Consider the following 23,285-nt stretch of genomic DNA (forward strand, 5'->3'; position numbering starts at 1 on the left):
GGCCTTGGGAGGTTTCTCGACACCTTCAGTTTTGGATTTTGTAGGGTTGGGAGCTGGAGAATTCTCGCGAGATGGAGGATTGGGGGTGGAATGCTCATGAACATCAGCCTGAAAATAAAGACAAACACAATCAGATTAAGAAACCACAGGTTAAAAATGTCACAAGGTACCCTCGAGAATGGAAAACGTACTTGAATGGCGGCGTCGCCACCACCTTCTTTATCATCGACTTCGGGTTGAGCATCAGATGCCAACTTAGAAGCCCCACTGGTGGTGGAAACACCAGCCCCCTTGGCCCTCTTCTGACTGGCCGAAGCAACAGGCTTAGGTTTCCTTTTTCGACTCTGTCGAAGAATACGTTAGTTCATAATCCAAAGAGATTGAAAAGAAAGAGGGAAAAGCATGAGGAAAGTACCTTGAGCTTGTCAGCAAGACTGACATCATCGTCCTCATCATCATCATCATCATCCTCAATCACGACTGGCCTGTCCTTGGAAGAATGAGCCACTGGGGAAATAACTTGAGGAGCCGGTCGAGTAATGACTTCGGCTGTAAACAAAAGAAAAATTAAGAAGTAAAACAGGAAAACCAAGGCCAAGTCGAAGTATTACCTTGACCAATACGCATGTTCAGCGATATGTGGTTGAAGATTTCGACGGGCACATGATACGGAAAATTCCATAGGTGGTACTTAGTCCAAGTCACTCGCTTTCGAGGAGGTAGAGCTTGATTGGCCAACACATTTATGTTTACATGGTCAACCCATTTAGGCAAGACCGGTGGAAAGGCCAATGCAAACCTACTCGTAGGCAAAGATGGGAACCTAAAGCCAGTTTTTCGAATAACAAAATATAGACCCTCCTCACCAGGAGGAACAACTAACTTGGATTTCTTGGCTCTAAGTTCCCATTTTTGCCTTAGTACTTGAGCTGCTTTCGCAACCGTATCTCGAAGGCGAAGAGTTGGATAATATACCACACCAAAGAATTCTTGAAAAGATCGAATTTCTGCCAGGTGCATACCTTTGGTCTTCTTCGGATCCTGCTTCTGCAAAAGAAAAGCATCTGTCATGCATTGCAGACAATCGACGAGGGGCTTCGAAATTTGAGCCCAATACTCAGACCACCGGGCTTTGAAAGCATTGGTAGCATAATATGAAGGAGTGTAAGTGAAGGGGCTTAGGTTGAGGAGTTTCTTGTTATAAAATTGAACAGTCGTGTCGAAAGCGGCAGCCCTCTTAATAGCTCCGGGGTACAGGACTAGACTCTTGTCAAATAAAGTGTTGGGTAGAACTTGGCTAAGCCCAAACTGTCGAGAAACCAGTTGAGGGTTGTAGCCACATAGAGTGTAGTCACTGCTAGCAAAGCCCACAGTTAAAACTCTAGGAGATAATAGGGTCCTCCAGAGCGTAATGTGGTGTTCCTTGGGCAATGCAGAATCAGAAGCATTAGGGTAAGAATTCCTCAGCCAGAAAGGGCCACGAACAGCCTTGCTGTAAGGAGAGAAACTGGAACGATAGTGCTTCAGCTCGAGAAACATGGTAAAGTACTTTCTGAAGTCAGCTTCAAAACTCGACGCATCATAAGCAGGGGTCAGGGTCTCGAGCCTGTGGGCATCAATCCTAGTGTTAGAAACAGTCGGAGGATTATCTTGTGCCGGCAGAAGAGATTCGAAAACTGCATTCAACCAAAGTTGAAACAGCCAAAGAGGTCCAGCGGCATTCAGAGAGACGGTCTTGGTATTCCGGATATCCTCGACAGCTTCATTCAGCATTTGGTAGAGGTTGCCAAGGACAAGCCTAGCCATAGCAAGTTGTCGACCCTCGTGAAGCAGATTGGCTAAGGGCAAAAGCTTGGCAGGAATGCGCAAAGACTTGGTGCAAAAAACATAAGCAGACAGCCAATACAGCAAGAAAGGGACATGTTCAGCATCAGATACCTCACCACTCTCGACATAATGGTCCTTAATGAATCGACTAAAAGAAATGTTGTCAGTAGGAATCGAGATGGGTTTAACAGGGGCAGGTGCAGAGTGATAATCATCACCAATGGGCCATAATCCGGTGATAGCAGCAACATCCAAGAGAGTGGGAGTAATCATGCCAAAGGGAACATGAAGGCAATTGGTGGACCTCTCCCAGAAATAGAGTGCACTCAACAACATAGCAGGGTTATACGATATTGGAGATCTCGACAGCTGAATCAAGTCGAGAATCCCGACATCCTTCCAGTGTTGCCTCTTATCTTCCTCAACCCTATCTAACCATTTCAGGTAGGCTTTGTCATTAGCAGAGGGGTTAGGAGGAGCTGAACGAAAGGCTCGTTTTGGGTCAGAAAGAAATGACATACGGTAAGAGGGTTGAAATGCCAAAACAAGCTCCTCCCCCCTAACGCTAGGGTGAAATGATTCATGGTCTTCAGGGAGACTATTGGGCCTATCATGTTTCACTACTTTTAAAGGACCCAAAATGGCACGTAAAGTACCATTAACAGAGAAAGGAATGAGTACCTGGGATTTCCAGATAGCTCTCTTCTCTGCTTCGTTGGGGGGTTCCGGGATTGCCACGCGCTAGGATTCATCCAGCTTAAGCTCAGTGGCCAACGGAATGGTCTGCTCAGGATTGGAAGCCATTGAAGAGATTAGTAGATATTCCAGAGAAAACGGAAGAAGATGAAGTGAGAGAGCTTGGAGACGGAGCTGAAGGTTTGAGAAAAGAGTAAAGCTTGAACGGGGAATACCAAGAGGGTATTTATAAACAGAGGGGCAAACGGAACCCAGGCCGCATTGAGTAATAATTTATAAAATTTTGGGGTCCAAGCGATTATTTTATTAGTTAACTCATGTCACCTCTCAGCTTTTTGGCATAGGTGAAATCATGGCCCTAAAAAGGCTATAACTGTCAGCTAGTGGAGAAGTCATCAGACGTTATGGCTGCTGATTGGACTTGAAGATCGGATGGTCGAGAGCACAAAGTATTTGAATCGTTGGAATCGAACGGCTACGATCAAAAATGCTTGGTGTCTTCAAGCTGAAGCAGTCGACAACCAACATTCTTGGGGGGCAACTGTTAAGCTAAAAACTACGAGGACTACGACTCTCGACATCATGGTGCAAAGGTGGGTTCTCGACAACAAGGGCTATGGCGAAACCGGCAACTCAGCATACGGTGCCCCTCAAAGTCAAGTTAGGAAGAGTTATATCTCGACAAACTCAGCAGATGAAGAAATCTCGATCATCTTAATGGAAGAGGCAGTTACCGAGTAACAAGTAACTACAAGCACGTGCATATACCCACGATGCCACGAATAGCAACGGTTGCCCACGACTCAGAACCACCCACGTGGCAATAGAGTCACGTGCTCGAAAACCAGCGGCTAAACGTGGGGCATGGCGCCAAAGTTCAAAACCCACGAAGCCATCATGCACCCAAGAAAAACCGCCAAGAACGTGGGCAATGACAGCACTATAAATAGAAGAAGCAGCAGTAGAAAGAGAGGTTCCCAACTCAAAACTCCGAAAGTTCACCAAAAAGCTCTAAACGTCCGCATCAATGAGACTCAGAGAGCAAAACGTGATGATGGAGGAGTATGTTGCAGAACCAACGCTTTAGTTTTCTTGCATTTAAGTTTGTTAATTCCCCAGTTCTTCTACGCATTTCCCTGTCGAGATCTTCATCTTTTGTAGTTTTTATGTTATTCTGATGTATGTGATTTCTTTGTAATTGACCCGTGTGTAATGAAATTCAGTTCTGTTTAAACCAATTTGGTGTTATCGAAAAAGCACTCACACACGCAGCACTTTGGCAAAGCGTTTTCTCAAAAGGACCCCGAATCTAAACTTCCTTTAGTCGAACTAAGAGGATATTTGTTTACCAAAAAACCACGTAAACAGCAAGCTTACTCTAATTTCCTATTTATAGACAACACGTCTTATTCAACTTATCCAACCAACTAATTTTATTAGCTTACTTTACCAAACATAATGTAGCTTAAAGAAACATGATTGTGTGATCTACTTTCTATATATTCTAAATTACTGTCTTATTTGGCTCTTTGTTACGCAGATGACACTGGCATTGCTTCAGCATCCTGATCACTATATCTCGGTTTGTAACTTTGATCTCAAGAGCCTTTCATTGGATTTTTTATATTTATCAACTAAGTGATATTGTGTTGATTGTTAACAACTTGAGATTAATTCACCATACCTTATTGGTTGGATATATGAGATCTTCAGGCACAATACCAATTAGTATTCTAGATTGACACTTTAGTTAAAAGACAAAACATTGAAATTGCTAGAGAGCTTCCATTTTAATGCTATTGAAGTTTTTGTACCCGTTTGGTTTTGAGAAAATTCATGCTTTATGTTATAACATGGTAGTAGTTTTTTCCTTCCTTTTGGGTCACAAAATAGAATAATTGCCTTAATGGTAGGTGATGGACAAGTTAATTATACCTGATAAGTGATAAGTGATATCTAAAAGAACACTATTTATGTATTTCTAGAGTTCACCATCAGTTAAAAATCTTCCCGAGCTTATATGTATTTTCAATTGTATGTTATATTGACCTTACCTTAAAGCTCTTCTGCAGTAGAACTAACCAAATTTAAGGGAAATTGAAGTCGTGTATTTCCTGACACTTATGTAGGTGGATGTAAAATCAAGTATAGAAGTTTAATCAAGTATAGAAGTTAACGTGTCTAAGGAAAGGAATTAGACCTACAAGTAATAACTTTAGGTATATAGATTCCCTATACAAATATCCAAGTTTTTTTATATGCTTTAGTCATGTGAAAGCTTCTTTACACAAAATTTGTTAGCATGTTACTGAGATAATGGAAGAACACCATCCGGTGTAAGCAATATTTACTGACCGTTGTTGAGTTATTTTGGATCTTAAGATGTATTTTGGGGAAGCATCATATGGGTCAATGTAAAATGAATGTGGAATGATGTTCGGCCAGATTAATGTTCAGATGACTTCAGTCTTCAGAGCAGTTGAAATACAATCATAACAAGGAAAATGGTAATCATTTGGGTTCAACAAGGGGAGCTATTAGTATTTAGTAGGCCTCATACAGATTTGAGCAAAGGTGAGTTAGCATATCTTCAGCTTGAATATCTTGGTTTTCCATGTCGTGCAAGTTCAAGGAGACTTATCATGGAATGTCTAAGTTGAAGCAGCCCAATTTCAAATTTTGGTGGTGATGATGATTGTTATGCTACTGATCAAGATGACTCTGCAATAATTTTAAGAAAAGGGAGCTCATGTGCCCTTTTTGGGAAGTTTTTTAAAATCGTAGACATTCATCTTTGATTTTGTACATGTTGAAGTTCATCAAAATAGTAAAAGTTGTGATGTAAAAACAACACCCGTTGTTTTACATGTGAAGGTTTACCTTTTGGTTAATTGGTTTGATAGTCTATTTGTCTTCTACCCGGATCGGTTTGATTCTCTATTTGTCAACTCAACTAAAATTATTTTTAATGTATTTATTAACATTAGTTAATATAAGTTATGAAATTTCATAGGACATGATTAATTAGTTTGGATTATAGAATGTATTAATCATTATTAATATTAATTTTTTAAAATTAATGTGGGAGTTTTAATATTAAACAGCGTGGTTGATTGGTTTGGTTGTCTATTTGTCTTCTATGAAATCAGTTTGATTCTTTTTCAACTCAACTAAAACTATTTTTAATGAATTTATTAGTATTTAGTTAGTATGAGTTATGAAATTTCATATAACATGATTAATTAGTTTGAATTTATAGAATACAATCATTATTAATATTAATCTTTAAAAATTAATATTCATATGTTTTTCCTTGATTCCAAATACCCTCATTGGGACACAATACTATTTCAGCTAGGAACATTAATATCATGGTGGTTTTAGGGCAAAATGTATGTTTGAAATCATGAGACATGAGTGATCATCACATCATCACATTGGGGTAAAGAGCAAAAACAAGTATGTCAAACACCATATCTTTCACAAAAAAACCTTAAGACATTGGATGTATGAACCATCTTACTTATAGACAGCTCAAAGTTGTCATTTTCTTTCTATGCGAGACTTACTCACACTTGATAGTGTCTTTTATAATTATTTGAATAAATATAATGACATTAGCACAAACGTTTTTAAAAATTACACACGAGAAAAAATTGAATATCCCCCGTGCATCGCACGGGTAAAAAATACTAGTTAAGTTTATAAATAAGAGTAATTTAGGAAATTTAGTATTCTTTTTTTTACAAAATTATTTCTAGTAATTGACTACTACTGTTGTTATTCTTTTTAAAAAATAGTAACTACTTTTTTTGTCATAAATACTGTTTAAATCCTAAAAATTTGAGTTAAAAATAGCTAGGAATAATTTGTGATGACTGATGAGTGTAACTTTGGAGTTTCTTAAAACCATCGGTTAAAAATGTTCAAAAAAAAAAACCATCGGTTAAAAACTCCGGCTAAATGCTAAAAAAAATGCTCTACGATTTTTTTGTAGTGTTAAATGTGTCTTATAAATAAGAATAATTAATACATACATATATGAAGAGAAATATGAATACAAAATTTTAATGTGAGGAAATACGTGGAAGATTTCACCTTAGAGAGCATTGTGATCCTGGTCTTGCCATATATTTTCTTCAACGACGTTAAAGTACTAAAGTCTTCAAATATGTTTGTCCATCCGAATATAAAAACTATTTTAAGTATGTTTTGAGGTGGGGCTTGGCTAAGTACTATTGTGTTTGGGATACTGATGGAAGCACAGTTTTTACCAAGTGGGAAAACTGGAGCTGTATGGAGGAAAAGGAAGCCGAAAAACAAAAAGGAGCTCGAAACAGGAAAAAGAAAAAGAGAAAGGAGAAAAGGAAAGTGAAAGATGGAGAAAAAATAAAATAAGAGAAAATAAAAGAGAGGGAGAGAAAGCAAGAAAGAAAGAAAGCGAAATGTGAGAAAGGAAGAGAGCATGAGATGAATTCTCTTTTGTTCTCTCTCTCTCGAAATGTAAATTGTGATGGCTGAGTTAACTTTTGCTTTTTCTATCAATGTGAATCTTTTAAAATAGGAATCAATTCATCTCCATGTAACCGAAGGAAAAGCAGAGTAAAATCAGGTGAAGATCAACTTCAACTCATGGATCTTTAAAGTTTAAGATAAAGAATGAAAGGTGAATAAAACATTTACTAAAATGCTGAAAGTTATACTGAAAGTTATATAAATGGAAATAATTGTTTATAATTATAGTAATATACAACTATACAAAGAACCAGGAGCTCAATTGAATTGAAAATTACATATGGGTATTTAAGGGTTGGGTTGGTTTGGGTTAGAAGAAATATAAAATATGAATGGATCAAATTTAATTAGTTGATTGAGAATTATTGGGTAGTTTTATAAATTGAATTAAAGGGATATGCATAATTAGTACAGTCATCCAATTAAATTTCGTAACATCATAAAATATATCATTATTTTAATTAAAATTTAAAATGAAAATTATTATCTCTCATTCGTGGCAAGTTGTGATTGATTGTCAATGTAAAACTCTTTTGTACTGACAGTAAATATCAATTAAACTGTTATAAATTAGACCTATCCAAACTTTTTTTGCCCGTGCGAAATCGTCCGGTTGGTTACAAAAAAAAGGCTTCTCTAGTAGAATGGGTTGGTTCGCGAGTCTGGCAAGTGAAAAAAAATCAACCTGGGTCAGCTCATTATGAATGCTCGATTAGACGTTTAAAAAACCGAAACTGATCAAACCCCTTCTTGGAGCGTTTCCCCTTCCCTAGCTGTTGAATCAATGAGGAAACCTAGTCTCAAAGTACGTCTTTTTTGCAGTTTAAAGTGCGTTACTTAAGCATTTTTAAGATGTGTTACTTACGTACTGTCAAAGTGTTAGTTGCACTTGAAAATGTGTTTCCATCGCAACGCACCTTGAAAGTAAGAAAGAAAAAAAATTAATCCTTTCAAATTTTTATGAACTTAAGGATGACATGAATAGAATAGAGGTGAGGGTGATAATAACAACTCCAAAAAATATTTAGCTGATTCACGTCTGAACGGTAAACTTGATAAGTGGTATTATAGTCTTTTTGGGTTAAAATGCAGCATCCCGTCCAGTGGAGTGAGCAACGTTAACGTTTGCTCAAGTGGGGTCCACGAAGTATTTTCTTTCCTTTCCTTTAAATTACAGAACCAAACAAAGGAAGGATTTTGTTTTGCGTGTTTCCCTTCCTTTATCTTCTCCTCTCTGAAACCAAACACAACCTTATAATCTCAATGAATTCCTGTTAACTTTTGTTATTTAACACATAGTAATAGTAGTAATTAGTATTTACTATATAATATAATATTTACAATAATCTGAATGAATAATATTTGTATATATGTCCTTGTAGGCTGTAGTATCCGTTTTATTTTATAATTTTATATTGTCCTCACTAGTCCAGTCTCATTCTGAGTCCGTCCGTCCCCACTGATGAATCTCTCTCTGTCCGTTGGAACCAAACAGTTCTTTTTCTCTCTCCTTTCCCTGTCATACACAGACACAGACACAGACACAGACAAAGAACGCACACACTTGCACTCCTTTCTCTGCTCTCTCTCTCACTCACATTTCTCCTCCTTCTTCTTCTTTCACCGTAACATGACCACACTCTTCACAACCACCATCACACACTCACGGTTATGAATCCCACCACCCAACCTCAACCTCAACCTCCGCCATTGTTACAACCCCACCGTCCTTCCTTCTCCTGCGACCGCCACCCACAGGAGCAGTTTACCGGCTTCTGCCCCTCATGCCTCTGCGAGCGCCTCGCCGTCCTCGACCCCAACAACGCCAGTACCTCTTCCCGCAAGCCTCCCACCTCCTCCACCGCCCTTAAAGCCATCTTCCGACCCTCCTCCTCCGCCGCCCCACGCGCCAACAACAACAGTAACCACCGTCCTCCAACCTCCACCTCCACCTCCTTCCTCCCTGAGCTCCGCCGCACCAAGTCCTTCTCTGCTTCCAAAAACGAAGCCTACTACTCCTCCACCGCCTTCGAGCCCCAGAGAAAATCCTGCGACGTCAGAGGCCGCTCCACCCTCTATTCACTCTTCTCCCAAGACGACGACCGCAAATTCCCCAAAGCTGAACCTCCCCGCCTCTCTATCTCCGAGGTTGAAACCAGAACCCTCGCTTCCTCCTCCTCCATTGTTCAGGGACCAGTAATCGAGTATAAAGAAGACGAGGAATTCGAAGAAGAAGGGGAAGGGGAAGAAGAAGAAGAAGAAGAAGAAGAAGAAGAAGAGATCACTGTCGTTGACGAAGAAGAAGACAGAGACGAAATTAGGGTTTTGGAAGAACCAGAACCAGAACGACAACGACCCAATGTCGTTTCGGTGTGCAATGTGATTGACGAAAGGGTTCAAGAAATTGTGGAGGAAGAACCGGAACCGGAAGAGCAAGAGGTTGCATTCGAGGAAGAAGAGTCACTGAAACCGATGAAGGAACACATGGATCTGGACTCGCAGGTGAAGAAAAGCTCCGGCCGCGATTTCAAGGAAATCGCCGGGAGTTTCTGGTCTGCGGCGTCGGTTTTCAGCAAGAAGCTTCAGAAATGGAGGCAGAAGCAGAAGGCCAAGAAGCGTGGTCCTCGAAACGGCGCCGTATCAGGCTCGTCGACGCTGCTCCCGGTGGAGAAGCCGATCGGACGGCAGTTCCGGGAGACTCAGTCGGAGATCGCCGACTACGGCTTTGGCCGGCGGTCGTGCGACACTGATCCGAGATTCTCGCTCGACGCGGCGCGCATGTCGTTTGACGACCCTCGCTACTCCTTCGACGAGCCGAGAGCCTCTTGGGATGGTTACCTCATCGGAAAAACATTTCCCAGAATGCCCCTGCCCACGATGCTCTCGGTGGTGGAGGATGCTCCGGTGCAGCATGTTCCCAGAACAGATTCTCTCATCCCGGTGGAAATCAGCGGAGATAACGAGACTCTTCCGTTTCCGGGCGGCAATGCTCAGACCAAGGAGTACTATTCTGATTCTTCCTCAAGAAGAAGGAAGAGCCTTGATAGGTCCAGTTCAATTAGGAAAACTGCAGCTGCTGTTGTTGCTGAGATGGATGAATTGAAGCCTGTTTCTAATACAAAAGTGACCCCTCCTCCTCCTCCCGCTCCAGCTCCAGCTCCAGCTCCAGCTCCAGCTGCTGCTGCAGCTGATGGTGGTGGTGTTGGTGGCGGCGGTGGTGGTTACTTACAAGGGCAGAAGATGGTTTTCCCTGAGAGAGATTTGAGGGATTGTAACTCCAATTCTAATAATTCCTTGAGGGATGATTGCTCAGAGACATTTGAAATGGGATTTAGAGATATTGGGAATAATGGTGGTGACCGAAAAGGGTCTAAGAAGGGTTCTAGCAGGTGGACGAAGTGGAGCATTTGGGGTTTCATACACCGGCGAGGAGGGAATAACAAAGAGGAGGACGAGGATAGAGGTGCCAACGGGAATGGGGTGGAGCGTTCTTTCTCAGAATCATGGCAGGAGTTCAGAGGGGAGAGGAATGGGGATGTTAGAGGGGGTGGTGGTTTCAATAGGAACATGTTCAGGAGCAATAGCAGTGTGAGTTGGAGGAATGCACCAAGCATAGGCGAATCGTTTGTTACTGGGAGGAAGAGTGATGTTCAGGGTAATGGATACCATGGGAGGAAGGGCAGGGATGAGTTTGTCTTGGAGCGGAACCGGAGTGCGAGGTACTCTCCTAGCAGCATGGATAATGGTCTGTTGAGGCTTTATTTGACACCGGGTGGCGGCCGGAGAAATGGTTCCGGCAAAGGTAGGGCGAACCAGGCACATTCAATTGCAAGAAGTGTACTTCGGTTGTATTAAACAAAAAAGAGCAAAATTGAAGTTCCTTAAGGTGTTCTTTGGTTTAATGTTGTTAGATTTGCTGAATTAGTTGTGTAAACCCACACATGCCTATGTATTCTTCATGGTTGGTTAATGGTTGGATAAAGCACCCTGCATTTTTCTTTTACACTGAGTAGCTAGCAGCATGCTTCTTCTTAGATTACTCATCAATAACAAAAATTCTTATTGTTTCTTTTACAATAACCATATGTCGATGATGCTAATTAGGGGTGCACATGGGTTGGGTTGGATGAATTTTGGTCAAAATAAAATCCGAACCGATCAAAATTATTTGGGTTGGGTTGGGTTGGATTTCACGAATTTCTTCTTCGGACCCGATCCGAACCAACCCGACGATGTTCGGATTGGGTTGGATGGATTGATTGGGTCACTATATTAAAATAATAATATATCTGAAATATTAAAAAATCTTGTAAATATTATTATAAATTCAGAAAAAGTTATAAAAAATACTAAATATGTTATAATCCTAAATAACATGAAAATAACACAAAAAGTTATACCAAATAGCATAAAATAATACCACATAAATGACATATAGTCAAATATCATGAAAACATAAAACTTCATTATCAAATGATATGAAACAATCTAACATAAATAGTACCTAAAAAGCGAAAAACAACACTAAATGTCATGCAATGACACCTAGAACTTAGATGTCTCCAACATGCCAAATAATATATATAGACATGTAACAAATAACAATATGACAAATAACTACAAATGCTTAAGTCTCAAAGTTTCAAAAAGTCATCACTGACACTAGCACTCCAAGTATGAGTAAAATTATAAAAAAGTTTATTATTATATGTATGGATTCTGGGTTGGGTTTGATGGATTTGAAGTGAATCCGAAATCCGATCCGAACTTGGTTGGGTTGTAGTAAAATCCATCCGACTAACCCGATTACCCGATCCAACCCGCATTTTTTCTATTGGATCGGATTGGGTTGGATGGATTCATTGGATCTACCCGACCCATGTTCACCCATAATGCTAATGGCGTGAATCGTTTCCGTTTAGTTTTCTGGTTGTGGTGGTTTCTTTTGTTGCCAGAAAAAGGACTTGGTATATGGCACCACTGAAAATTTGTGCTCTGCCTTTGGACACGATGTGTTTTGTTTTTCTGTCTTTATGCTGCAAAAGGTTATAGCTGATTGGTATAATGTTGGGGAGGCTTATAATTTGGGAGCAATTTAACTTGAATTTTTGGCATGTTATGTTTTCCTGCAAAAGTGATAACAAGGTGGGCTCATCCCACCTGGTTTTGCTGCTTGTCATAAGTTGTAGCTTTGAGTACCGCACGATAGTGCTTTTTTCCCTTGATAACAATTAATCAAACTTTATTACATGTGACTTATTCCAGACAATGGTCCCAACAAAACATCACCTTACCTTGCTGGTGTGACCGAAAGCTAAATTTGAAGTTTTGAATAGTTTTAAAGATACTAGTTCTGCAAAGCTTCGATTTCTGCATACCAAATATCTGCAATGTTACTTGGTATTTCTGAGACTTTTGATTTTAAAAGGAGATTAAGCCTCTTTGTTATTTCGCATTCCCTCTTTCGAAGGGATTTGTCTTCTCTAAAGTTATATAGTAATTAGTAAAGTAAGCATCATAACCATTTATGGTGATTACTTACTTTAAAAAATCAATAAAATAACTCAATTAATGGTTCTGATGCTTCATTTACCTTTCACTCACTTTAGAGGAGTCGGACATTTTTTGTGGCATACAAACCGAAGTTAACCCCAACTCAACCATCTTGTTCTGTCTTTTAAACTTTGGTTTTGTGTCTTCCAATTGTAATACAAACAGGCTCCAAATTGTTTCATTGATATCTAGAGTGATGGAGGAAATTGATGGACACTTGTATTTGGCTTTTACCTAGACAATGAACAAGGTCCCTTTAAGAGAATAAATACAAATAAGGATTGAGAAGGGTTGGGCACCTGGCATGACCCACTATGTTTGTAAAAGAACAGTTTGCAGATTCTTTATGTTGGAGCAACTGCATTACTTGAAACTAGAGGAATATTATTGCATCTGGCATATTAGGTTAACATCATTTGGAGCTTCTTATGTTTATCCTTAATGTATAGATCTGTTTGGTATATAGAAAGGGTAGCAGGAACTTACTCCTCTAGCCTTTGTTTCAAAAATGTTGGGAATATCTGTCTAATTATTTACTGTTTTTGTGCTTTCTCTATCTATAAGTTTATTCTCTTGTCATGATTATCAGAAACTCCAAGAGCTCAATTTTAGTTACTCTACTCAGATCTTGTTTACGTGCGATGGAACGAAATTATATATTTGCTTGCGTGTGATTGAACAGGGGATAATTTATTGAATTTTCCATTATTTTTTAATCCCCTTTTAATATTATTATTACTTGGGAGATTTTGATCAATGATTTGTCAGTCAATATTTGGATGGATAACCTATTTCCAAACGTCCAAACTTTGGGTGACGTATATAAAACGGATTGTATGGTATAACATGAATATGTATTTAATTTTAACTAAATATAGAAAGCTGAGGAAATGGTTCTTTGACTTCTTTCTATCTAAGTTTAAGACAGGCTCTTGAGCTATTGAGTACTTGCTTGAAATTGACTTACAAATTCACTATCAAGAAATCATTGGATTTCTTAGAGGAGTGCGCGGGCCCGGATCTACTAGAAGGAAGAAAAAAAATTGTTGTGTTTTATTAGCTTGATCGGTTTGGTTTGGATCGATTTTAGTTTGAGTATTGAATTAGTTGAAAGGAACATATTTTTGCATGAAGTCGTTGCTTGCATTGTGTACTTGTCTAACTTATCCCTACTAAAAGTGTTCATGGATGGCTTCTCATGTTAAAGTATGTGGAAGTATATTATATTATCATTTTCCAAAAACAGATGGGATTGGAGTTAGTAGTTGTTTAAACCAATGAGAAGATTGTAATTAGTAGATATATCGATTTTCATGAAAAACACTCGTGGACGTGAGATGTCTTGAAAAAGGAAGAAAGTATTTCATCTTTTATGCTTGGAGATTTTGCCCAGGTAGGCATGAAGACATTCATACTCCAACATAATCCCCCAATTTTAGAAGAAATGGAAATCCTCCTCAAGACTCATTCGAGGATCTAGAGGAAAAATGAGTATAAGAGACGAGTCCATGAAAATGGTAGAAAATGTAACACTATTATGTCTCTTTTACCACCAATTTGGAGCCACTACACTTTGAAGCTTTACAAGAGAAATGGGGATGTGCAATGGATGAAGAGATTCAAGCAATTCAAAAGAATGTTACATGGAAGCTTTCTACTCTTCCAAAATGGAAAAGGCAATTGGTGTGAGATGAATAAATGTAAAGTCAATTAAAATGCTCAATAACAAGCATTGCCAAGTAGCTGATATTTTCACCAAAAGAATGAAGTTTGAAAAATTCTCTAAGCAGCTTTTGTGGATTGGAGTCACCAAGAAAATTTTCATTAAGGGGATGTTAAAAACGGATTTTTAGTCGAGCAATTATATTAGACTATTAGTGGAGTTTAGTGAAGCATTAATTAAACTTTTTTTTTGAAAGAGCATTTAATTAAACTTGATTCATATGTTTTAAGATTCATAATATTTATTAACGCATTTATCTTGCATTTACTAAGATCTCCATTGTACAAAGATGTGTCTTATGCATATATAAACACACATGTATTAGTCCATTTGTAATCTGAGTCAACAAATCCAAATCAAGTGAGTTTCTTAGATTGTTTGTGATTTTTTTTCTATCTCCCTTAATTATTTCCTTAGGTTATAACTTATTTAGATTGGGCACCATTTTAAAATGGAGGAAATAATAAATTTTCTTTTTGCCAACTATATTTCAATCTTATTTTTCATTTGGGCCAACAAACCTGAGGCAACAAAAGATGTTCAATTTGGCACCACAACCAATCAATTTACATGTTTGATGTAGTAAATGTCTATAATATTCTTGGTGGATTTGCTTTACCGGATTTTCTAAATCTCGAAACACTTTAGAATCAATATATCTGAATTTAAAACTCGAAACACATATACCTTTATGCTTTCATAAACTTGGAACACATTTCAATTCTTAATTTTCGGAATATATTTGACGTTATGGGATTTAAATCCCATAATGTCTGTAGGTAAATAGGTTTCGGTTTTTTTAATTCCATGAAGTCAATTCGATTTTATTCTGGAGAAATCAAATACCAAAGTGATTTTAATGTTTCGGGTTGTAAATCATGAAATTCTCTTCTATGTTCGGATTAAAGAAGTTACGTGGCAATGGCAACTTCATACGTGGGATTTTTAGAATAAAGAAATTGGCGATGGTAGGGACAACTTCCAACAATTTCCCAACTTTTAGAACTAGGAAAAACCTACATTTAAACAATAAACTATTACTTTCGGGTTCTATTTCTCGGAACACCGCATGAAGATAAAATCAATGTTAAGGTGCAGAGATTTATATCCTAGAATGTCGCTAACCTAACGGGTTTCAAAATTCGGAATGACAAAGCTCTGCTTTGGAAGCTTTGTCTAGAACACAATAAAGGGGAAATGAAAACGAAAATGAAGAAGAAGATTGAGATGAAGCTTAGCTCAACAAAGATGAAGATGAAGCTTGATAAAGTTCAAAGGAACAAGAAGAAGATTAAGAGCTTCGACAAGAAGATTTGAGGTTTTCAATGTTAGGGTTGGGTGAGAATTTAGTTGGGTAAAGTGTTAAATTGAACTTATGAAAACATAACCTATTAATTTAACAAATAAAAGAAAGTTTTACAAAAAAAAAACATAAATAAAAGAAAAATAAAAACAAGGTAGTATATTCGACATTAGAGGGAACAACAACGATGTAGAGCCACACGACGGAACAACACGACGCAACGGCCAACGGGACTCTTGCACGGTGGTTTCCGGCGGAAAAGAGATGGCAAAAGCGAGAGACAGAACCGAAGATTTCAAAGATGCAGTGCGCCAGAGTGCTCGCTCTCTCGGCTACGATGAGGTAGGTGTATTATTCACTATCCCCAATTCATTTTCCTCCCAAATTACCACAATCTAGGTCAAAATTGTGTGATCCTCTGATTCGTTTTCCCATCACTTAGGCTAGTAGTAATGCTCACATTCTAGGTACTGAACGATAATTGAACAGGTGATGTCTCATTTTCTGGCTTCTGTGGTTGCAAACTAGTGCTCTACTTGGATCTTGCTTGCCATCTGCATTATGTGAGAGCAGTTTTGTTAATAGCTCATCGCGGAAAATAGCAGAAAGCCCAAAATCCTCTGTTTCAAGTCCTCATAGCGCCAAATAGCCGAATAGCGTTGAGCCCTCAGAGCGCTACGATATAGCGCCGCTATAACCGCTATTTGATATATTGTTATTTGACATCAAGCTTGTGAATTGGCAAAAAGTATTGTCATTTTTTAACCAAGCAGGTGGTGACATGGCAAACTTATAAAATGCTTAGTTAATATTTAAGAACTGTGGTGTACATGATATTCAGTAAAACTCGTAATCAGACACAACAGAAAAAGAAAACCCCTTTTTTTTGTGCAATTATCGTTATGCTCCATTTGGTTTGGTTCTAGGAGGTATCAAGAAAAACAAACTGCAAACTTTCTATAAAAATTGTATTGGATTTTGATTATTAAAATGTAAGTTTTTTTTCTTAGAAAGAAGGAAATTATGAACTATTTCTGAACATAGTTGTGCTGTTGTACCAAGTAATGGTTCATCTCCTTGGGTTATTGTTAATCAATCAAACATACTCTGCTTCTTGGTGCTATTGCATAATGTGTGATTGGCATTTTTAATGTGGTGTGTTGTGATTCTCTTGGCAGGCTAAGTTGGCTTCAATTTTGGCATCTTTCATCATTCATAAACCTCCGCAAAGGTCTCCATTTTACAAAGCTGCATTAAAGACGGTAAGCTCAGGTTTCATATTGTTATTTTTGGCCTTACCCTTATAGACCTCTATGGGAGAATATATCATGTTTGAATCAACTTCTCTTTCCTTTTAATTCTGACACCCAAAAGCTACTCATATAAGTTTCTCCCCATAATTGATTCTGTCTTTAGAATCAATTGTAGAAAGATTTTTAAACATGCACTAAATTAGTTTCTGCATGATGTCCAATAAAACTGTTTGTACTTTGTGTTGAGTTTTATTTTTGCTCTTTCACTTAGCAATGGAAGTAGTGCTTGCTACTTTTGAATAATATGTGTCTCATATTGCTTCTCCTTGTTATTTGCTTATAGCTTGAGAGTATTGGAGAATTGGAACAGTTTCTGTTGAAGCATAGAAAGGACTATACAGATCTTCACCGCACAACTGAACAAGAGAGAGATAGCATTGAGCAAGAAGTAAGCTATGTGACAATACCTGAGAGTTATACACTAATTTTGATAGCATTGCAGTATCTTAAATCTCAGTTAATAATTGAAAAATAGTGATTGGTATTACATTTCTGGTCCGTGCTTTTGATTTATGGCAAAAGCTCGGTGTTCCATTTCATGTATTACTTAATTTTACATTTGCTGCTGACATTGACGGTTTACAACTTTCTCACTACAATGTAATTCATAAGACAAATTTGTTTTCCAGACCAGCCTATCATTTTGCTTGTGAAACCCCCGCCCCCTCTCTTTATATATGTTACTATATTCTGGTCTTTCTCAGGCTGATATTAAGTTATGCCTTGACCGCTATCATTCTTATATCACATCGGTTCTCTCATTTCACCTCCCTCCTGAGGTCCCATAAATCTGTAAAAATTGAATAATGACATACTGCTTGTGCTTGCCGTTGTATCTGCTGACTGCTTCTGACATCAATTCTAGCTCACATCAACATCTAAATACAACTCTTTAAGCCCTCTCTGTTATCAACATGATTTTCTGCCATTGTCGTATCAACTGCTTAGTCCACCTACATATTGTCTCTTTAAGCTCTCTCTGTTATGGGGTGAACAGAATTGTTATCCTTTAATTGTTATATAAATTAGTTAAGCAGCCTTGAGAAGTTGTACAGAGTTTGCTTATGATTTACAATTATTATGTAATTAATTTGGTGCAGGTTAGTGCTTTTATTAAAACATGCCAAGAACAAATCGATGTTCTTAAGAATAGTATAAATAATGTAGAGGAAAATTCAAAAGGTTGGCTTGGTATTGCGACCGCAAAGGCTAATGCCGACACCATTGCCCACAAACATGGAGTGGTATGGACTTCTGCTTGTGCTTATTGATTCTTTCAATTATTAGTGACCTGTGTGGGTCAAATTGTCATATCATTTTCTAATACCTTAAAACAGAAAAGCATTTGAAGCTATTTTCCCAAGTTATCAAAACATAAAAAATATTGTATTTCCTCTATAAGCCACTGGATAACAATTGGACCCTGCTCAAACATTTTCTGAACAGTAAATATTTATCAACCAACCCTTCCTCCCCAAACACTGGCTATGAGACAATCATGATGCCTTATGCACGGCAATGCTTGATAAAGCTATTCTATTGAGCTCCTGGTTCCTCTAATGTTTTTTTACTTTTAGGTTCTAATTTTAAGTGAGAGACTCCATCCAGTTACAGCACAGTTTGATCAGCTCAGAGCTGTACGCTTCCAGGATGCTATTAATAGAGCGACACCACGAAGAAAACTTAGTCGTGTGACCCGGAAAGATTCTACTGAATCAGGTGATATGGAGCTCAGAGAACCTGATGAGTTACGCAGCGAGCCTTTAAGAGTCCAGCAGCAACTCTTGGATGATGAAACACGTGTCCTTCAGGTGATAAAAATGGATGCCCTTGCGAGTTTGTTTTGAATTTTTCTGTCATTTGTTTAATTGAAGGCTTTTAGATTCTCATAGGGAGCACTTTGCCAATGTTCCTTTTCCCGTAGGTTGAATTGACTAATCTTCTAGACACAGTCCAAGAAACTGAAACGAAGATGGTGGAAATGTCTGCATTAAATCACCTCATGTCTACACATGTTCTGCAGCAAGCTCATCAAATTGAGTATCTGTATGAGCAGGTTAGATAACATATCATTCATACTTTTCACCCATGCTCTCCCTTTTTTATTTTGTGAGCCTTTTAAGGCTGTTATCTCTCTATGTTGGAAGAAAGTTAGAGACAAGAGGGAGAAAACAAGAGTAGAGCATGGAGAAATAGATTACATTGGGAGAAGCAGAACAGTGATACTTGATTCATTAATTGAAAGCTTAAAACTGCCAAACCTACTTGATAACCCAGTAACCTAAAATGACTGAAAACCTGAATTAAATTTATTAAAAACACCCTAACCAACATGCTTATATTTCTATAATTCTAATATCCATATTCTATATATTAGTTCATACAATGAAGTCATAATATGCTTCACATGTTTCGGCAATAGTGATGCTCTGGTCTATTTGTTTGTCCAACACAAAAGTAAAATAAGGTGCATTTCCATTTTCTGAGAAATGTAATAGTTCTTTTGCTACCTTTTACAGGCTGTTGAAGCTACTAAGAATGTAGAGTTTGGTAACAAAGAACTATCACAAGCCATTCAGCGTAATAGCAGCAGCAGGACATTTCTTTTACTCTTTCTATTTGTGCTTACTTTTTCGATCATCTTTCTTGATTGGTATAGTTAAGTGTTTCCGCCTTTCCGGTTTGCTTCTAACGATGTATATCCCGTTTTTACCTATTACTGTTAATAACTGTTTTACCGCTTGGAAAGCATTTTTTCTTTAATACCACACACTGTTATTTAGTCGAGAGGGAGAAATGTGGAGACATAAACTCAAATGTTAACGAAGTTCCTCGCCCTTACACACTAGCATGATCACATCTTTTGGAGTAAGTAGTATTTGAGGATCTCAACTTTTTATGATAAATTCAAGAGGTATTTTTTTAATTACCGATTAATAACATTAGCTTTTACCTCTTGCTCTATTTATAAATCATCTTGAAAGCATCACTCATGTGCGAGAGTCTAGCTTGCTTTTCACTAGACCAACAAATCTCTTGTTGTTTGTGTATTTTTTTATATTTCCTAAATTTCAGTCAGCCTCTTTAATATTTGTTCGATATAATATACATTATAATCATCAAAATTGAATTAATAACACATCAAACATGTTAAGTGTATGTTTGATTTTTTTTTTGTCAACAACAGTTACATATTTATGAACACTTTCTTATTCTAAACTTTAATTTCACTTTGAATAAAGAAAAGCTAAAAATTTACATAAGAACTAGTATAAAATATATCTGCATCAATCTTACAAGAACTTTTTGTCCATTTACAAATTGATAGTCTGGGGTACGAATTATTTTTCTATCTTGGGCTGATAGACTTGGAAGTGTCTTATGTGGCCTAACTTTGACTTATTTTATCAGGACAAACTAAAGAGAAATAAATAAATGAAGAAATACAGAGGACAACGAACATATAGTACTGCTTAACAGGGAACGTATCTATCTATGGAATTTGAGGAAAAAGAATCTTTAATTGAATGCAATGGTGAACGCCATGACTTCCGAACGTTATATCAATAGCCAGACTAATTTGATTACTTTGAGAAACAGTGTTGTTATCATGTCCCTTTTAGTTTTGTTTTCTACTTCAGGGTTAAGGTGTTTTTATGTAAAAGTTGTCGATTAAATGTTAAAATTTCTAAACTGAATAATCAATTGGTCTTTATTGTTTGTTTAAGCTTAGCAATAAAATTTGTTAAGTATGTTCCCATAAAAAATAACTTCTTAGACACGTTTATTATAAAAGTGATTTGAATAGAAAAATATCAGAAATATCTTAAAAGAAAAGCTAAAATCATTTGAATACAATTGGTTGATCTTAATAATCTGAAGTGCTTTTACACAAATATGTTGCGATGAAAAACCATGTTAGAGAAAATTAAAAGTACTTATAAGCAATGCATATATGTGAAACCAAACATATACTTAGTCAAGTGAGGCTAGCAAGCAAGGTGGGAAAGTAGAGAGCAAGAAGTCCAAAACAGGAGCACTTTAAACCCCCTACAAAGCTCAAATCCCATCGGCTAGACAGAAATTACAAGTTAATGATTGTTCCTCAACATAATAAGATCATCACAATGTCCCACCAGGATATTGAAAGAATCAAATCCACTTCCATTTCAATTACCAAGTCTGAGATTTGTGCTTTCTCCCATTTCAATACAGTTTGTAAAGCTCCATTATCACCGAGTTTGCCACTAAAGTCAAAAAAGCAAGAGAAAAACATCTCAGCATGTTGCTCTCCAAGGGAGATGATAAGAGATAAAGAAAGTAAGAGATGGAAAAAAAAGAGGCTCGTTATCCAATGCCATCTCTAACTTGACTAGCTAGGCCTCAATTTGATAAGTAGTGGCGATGTAATTATTTGTTTTAAAGGTAGTTTTAGCCGCAGAAAGTCTTATATGTTGGGTGTTAAAGTATACCAATTGAAATTTAACATTAAAATGTCAATATCTACATTCACATAACTAAAAATACACATTAGTGTGCTTGATTATGTGATTTAGTAGCATCATAGTCACTTCTGCTGTCGGTATTGCTGCGTATAGATCTTTCCCACTATGCCTTATACTGACGACTGCCCGCTTCACCACATGCATACACTAATTATCTCATGATAGGCCAAAGCTATTTGATAGCCTTAGCTAGTCGTGCCCCCGAGAAGATCTTGTCTAGACTCGTCACATAAAACAAATCCAGGGATTAGCTCCATGAAAGCGCCAGCTCATGGATGAGCGATCAAAGTGACTAATCGGCAGTGAAGGGTGCTTGATAATATTCCATTCCTTGAAAGCCAGTACATACTCATTCTTAGAGGTGTCCCTTGAGTTCATTTGCTTTTGGTTTAATATGGTATCGATAGAGGTTTGTCAGGGGTGACGCGGAAGCCACCCCGGTGGGGTCTTAAATCCCATAAGAAAAATTATGGATACTGTCACAAAGCCAGGGCTCAATGGAGCAACTCGAGATAAATGCAAGATTCTTTCTCCCCTAAAAGGAAATCCTACACCCTAGGTGAGCAAATATATCCTTCTTGATCTCTTTCTCTCTAACAAATATGTCGCTTTGACTTAGTCCCCCTGGATTCACCACAGGTTGGGTTTGAGAGTCGTGTGATGGGTGACTATCCAGCACGACAGCAACCAGTAGGACAGATGCCGACTCTGATTCCCCCATATTCAAGATAGGGTACGCTTGAAATAAAGCAGGTTTTCCATGAAGAAGATTTGGCTCAGCATGTTCTATCCGCTATAAATTTTACCTTATAAAGTTACTGTATTTTAAATTGACTATTAATCCTATCATAAACCAGTTATTTCAAAAACTTAAACTTTCTGATATTGTTTTCAAAAAAATTAAAGCTGATATTTATGGGCCTAGACACCAAATTGACCCAGTACTTAAATTGTATCTATCATTTCAAAATGGTATCAACTACTGACAAAAAAAAGTCAGCAACGCACCAAAATTGCATCTTCCTTCCAAAACTTGTCTTGCCTGTATTGTCTTTTTTCTACGCTTTTTCTTCTCTTGTCTTCATTTGTATTTATTTTCGCAAGAATGATAGATGGAGGCTCTGTTTGGTTTTACGTTTGAAGCACCAAACGTACGTTTACGTTGCCCCTAACTCTGTGCCATGATGTTTGGGTGCTCCAAAAGCACATTCTCTTAACCCACATTGAGTCCCAAAAGCACATTGAACTCAACGAACCCCCAACCTCACTTCTCCGTTGCGTTGAGATCTTTGGAAGTAATTAATGAGTAATTTAAAATTTTGATCAACATGCAGTTACAACACTGTCCTTGCTTTTCCTTCTCTGAAAATCTGGTACCATTTATGGATTGAAGTTGCCGAAATTGTGGAGTAGGGAGGTCCAAATTCGGCAGTAGAGCGGTGGTGTGAAGAGTTGATGTCTGAGAATTGATGGCTGACGGTGGCTTTGCGGAGCAGTACGGTGGCTTACGTACCATTTCTCTTCAATATTTGAACTCATCCAATTCTGAAGAACATTGATTATCCACACCCTTTTGGTAATTATACAAATTTGAAAGTGCTTTTAACTAATTTAATCCAAACAAGATTAATTTATCAAACTTACTTTTAAAATAAAAGTATCCAAACATAAATCACATTACAATCAACCAACATTCATCTAAACACGGTTTTGCAAACCCACATCCAACCAAACTCTATTTTGCAAACTCAAATCCAAACACACAGGGAATTGTTGGGTCAGCAGTCTATTAGGCCTAAGAGAAATAAAAGCCAATCCGTGTTACTCACAAGCCCATCAGCCCCATTTTT

The 23,285-nt window shown here is 37.7% G+C and overlaps 2 protein-coding genes across 3 annotated transcripts; both read left to right on the top strand.

The window, feature by feature from the left end:
• Positions 1 to 8,481: 8,481 nt before the first annotated feature.
• Positions 8,482 to 11,041, top strand: LOC130727899 (protein OCTOPUS-like). Its single transcript, XM_057579183.1, has one exon. The coding sequence runs from the start codon at positions 8,710 to 8,712 to the stop codon at positions 10,891 to 10,893; it is 2,184 nt and encodes a 727-aa protein (XP_057435166.1). The 5' UTR covers positions 8,482 to 8,709; the 3' UTR covers positions 10,894 to 11,041.
• A 4,717-nt stretch (positions 11,042 to 15,758) lies between these two features.
• On the top strand, positions 15,759 to 19,717 carry LOC130727902 (syntaxin-81-like). Of its 2 annotated transcripts, XM_057579187.1 has the most exons (7): positions 15,761 to 15,959; positions 16,796 to 16,879; positions 17,214 to 17,318; positions 18,031 to 18,174; positions 18,508 to 18,741; positions 18,855 to 18,986; positions 19,450 to 19,717. In XM_057579187.1, the coding sequence occupies exons 1-7, from the start codon at positions 15,882 to 15,884 to the stop codon at positions 19,591 to 19,593; spliced, it is 921 nt and encodes a 306-aa protein (XP_057435170.1). In that variant the 5' UTR covers positions 15,761 to 15,881; the 3' UTR covers positions 19,594 to 19,717. The 2 variants fall into 2 exon arrangements, with proteins under 2 accessions (XP_057435171.1, XP_057435170.1); XM_057579188.1 differs by lacking the exon at positions 18,031 to 18,174 and having other exon boundaries at positions 15,759 to 15,959.
• Positions 19,718 to 23,285: the final 3,568 nt, after the last annotated feature.

Source organism: Lotus japonicus, chromosome 1, assembly GCF_012489685.1.
Source record: "Lotus japonicus ecotype B-129 chromosome 1, LjGifu_v1.2".
NCBI classification, from domain to species: domain Eukaryota; kingdom Viridiplantae; phylum Streptophyta; class Magnoliopsida; order Fabales; family Fabaceae; genus Lotus; species Lotus japonicus.

Excerpts from the sequence above, each read along its gene's own strand:
- LOC130727902 (XM_057579187.1), top strand. The coding sequence starts at position 15,882 with ATGGCAAAAGCGAGAGACAGAACCGAAGATTTCAAAGATGCAGTGCGC. Across the intron at positions 18,742-18,854 it reads ATGAAACACGTGTCCTTCAG|GTTGAATTGACTAATCTTCT; the intron begins GTGATAAAAATG and ends CTTTTCCCGTAG. Across the intron at positions 18,987-19,449 it reads TTGAGTATCTGTATGAGCAG|GCTGTTGAAGCTACTAAGAA; the intron begins GTTAGATAACAT and ends TACCTTTTACAG.
- LOC130727899 (XM_057579183.1), top strand. The coding sequence starts at position 8,710 with ATGAATCCCACCACCCAACCTCAACCTCAACCTCCGCCATTGTTACAA.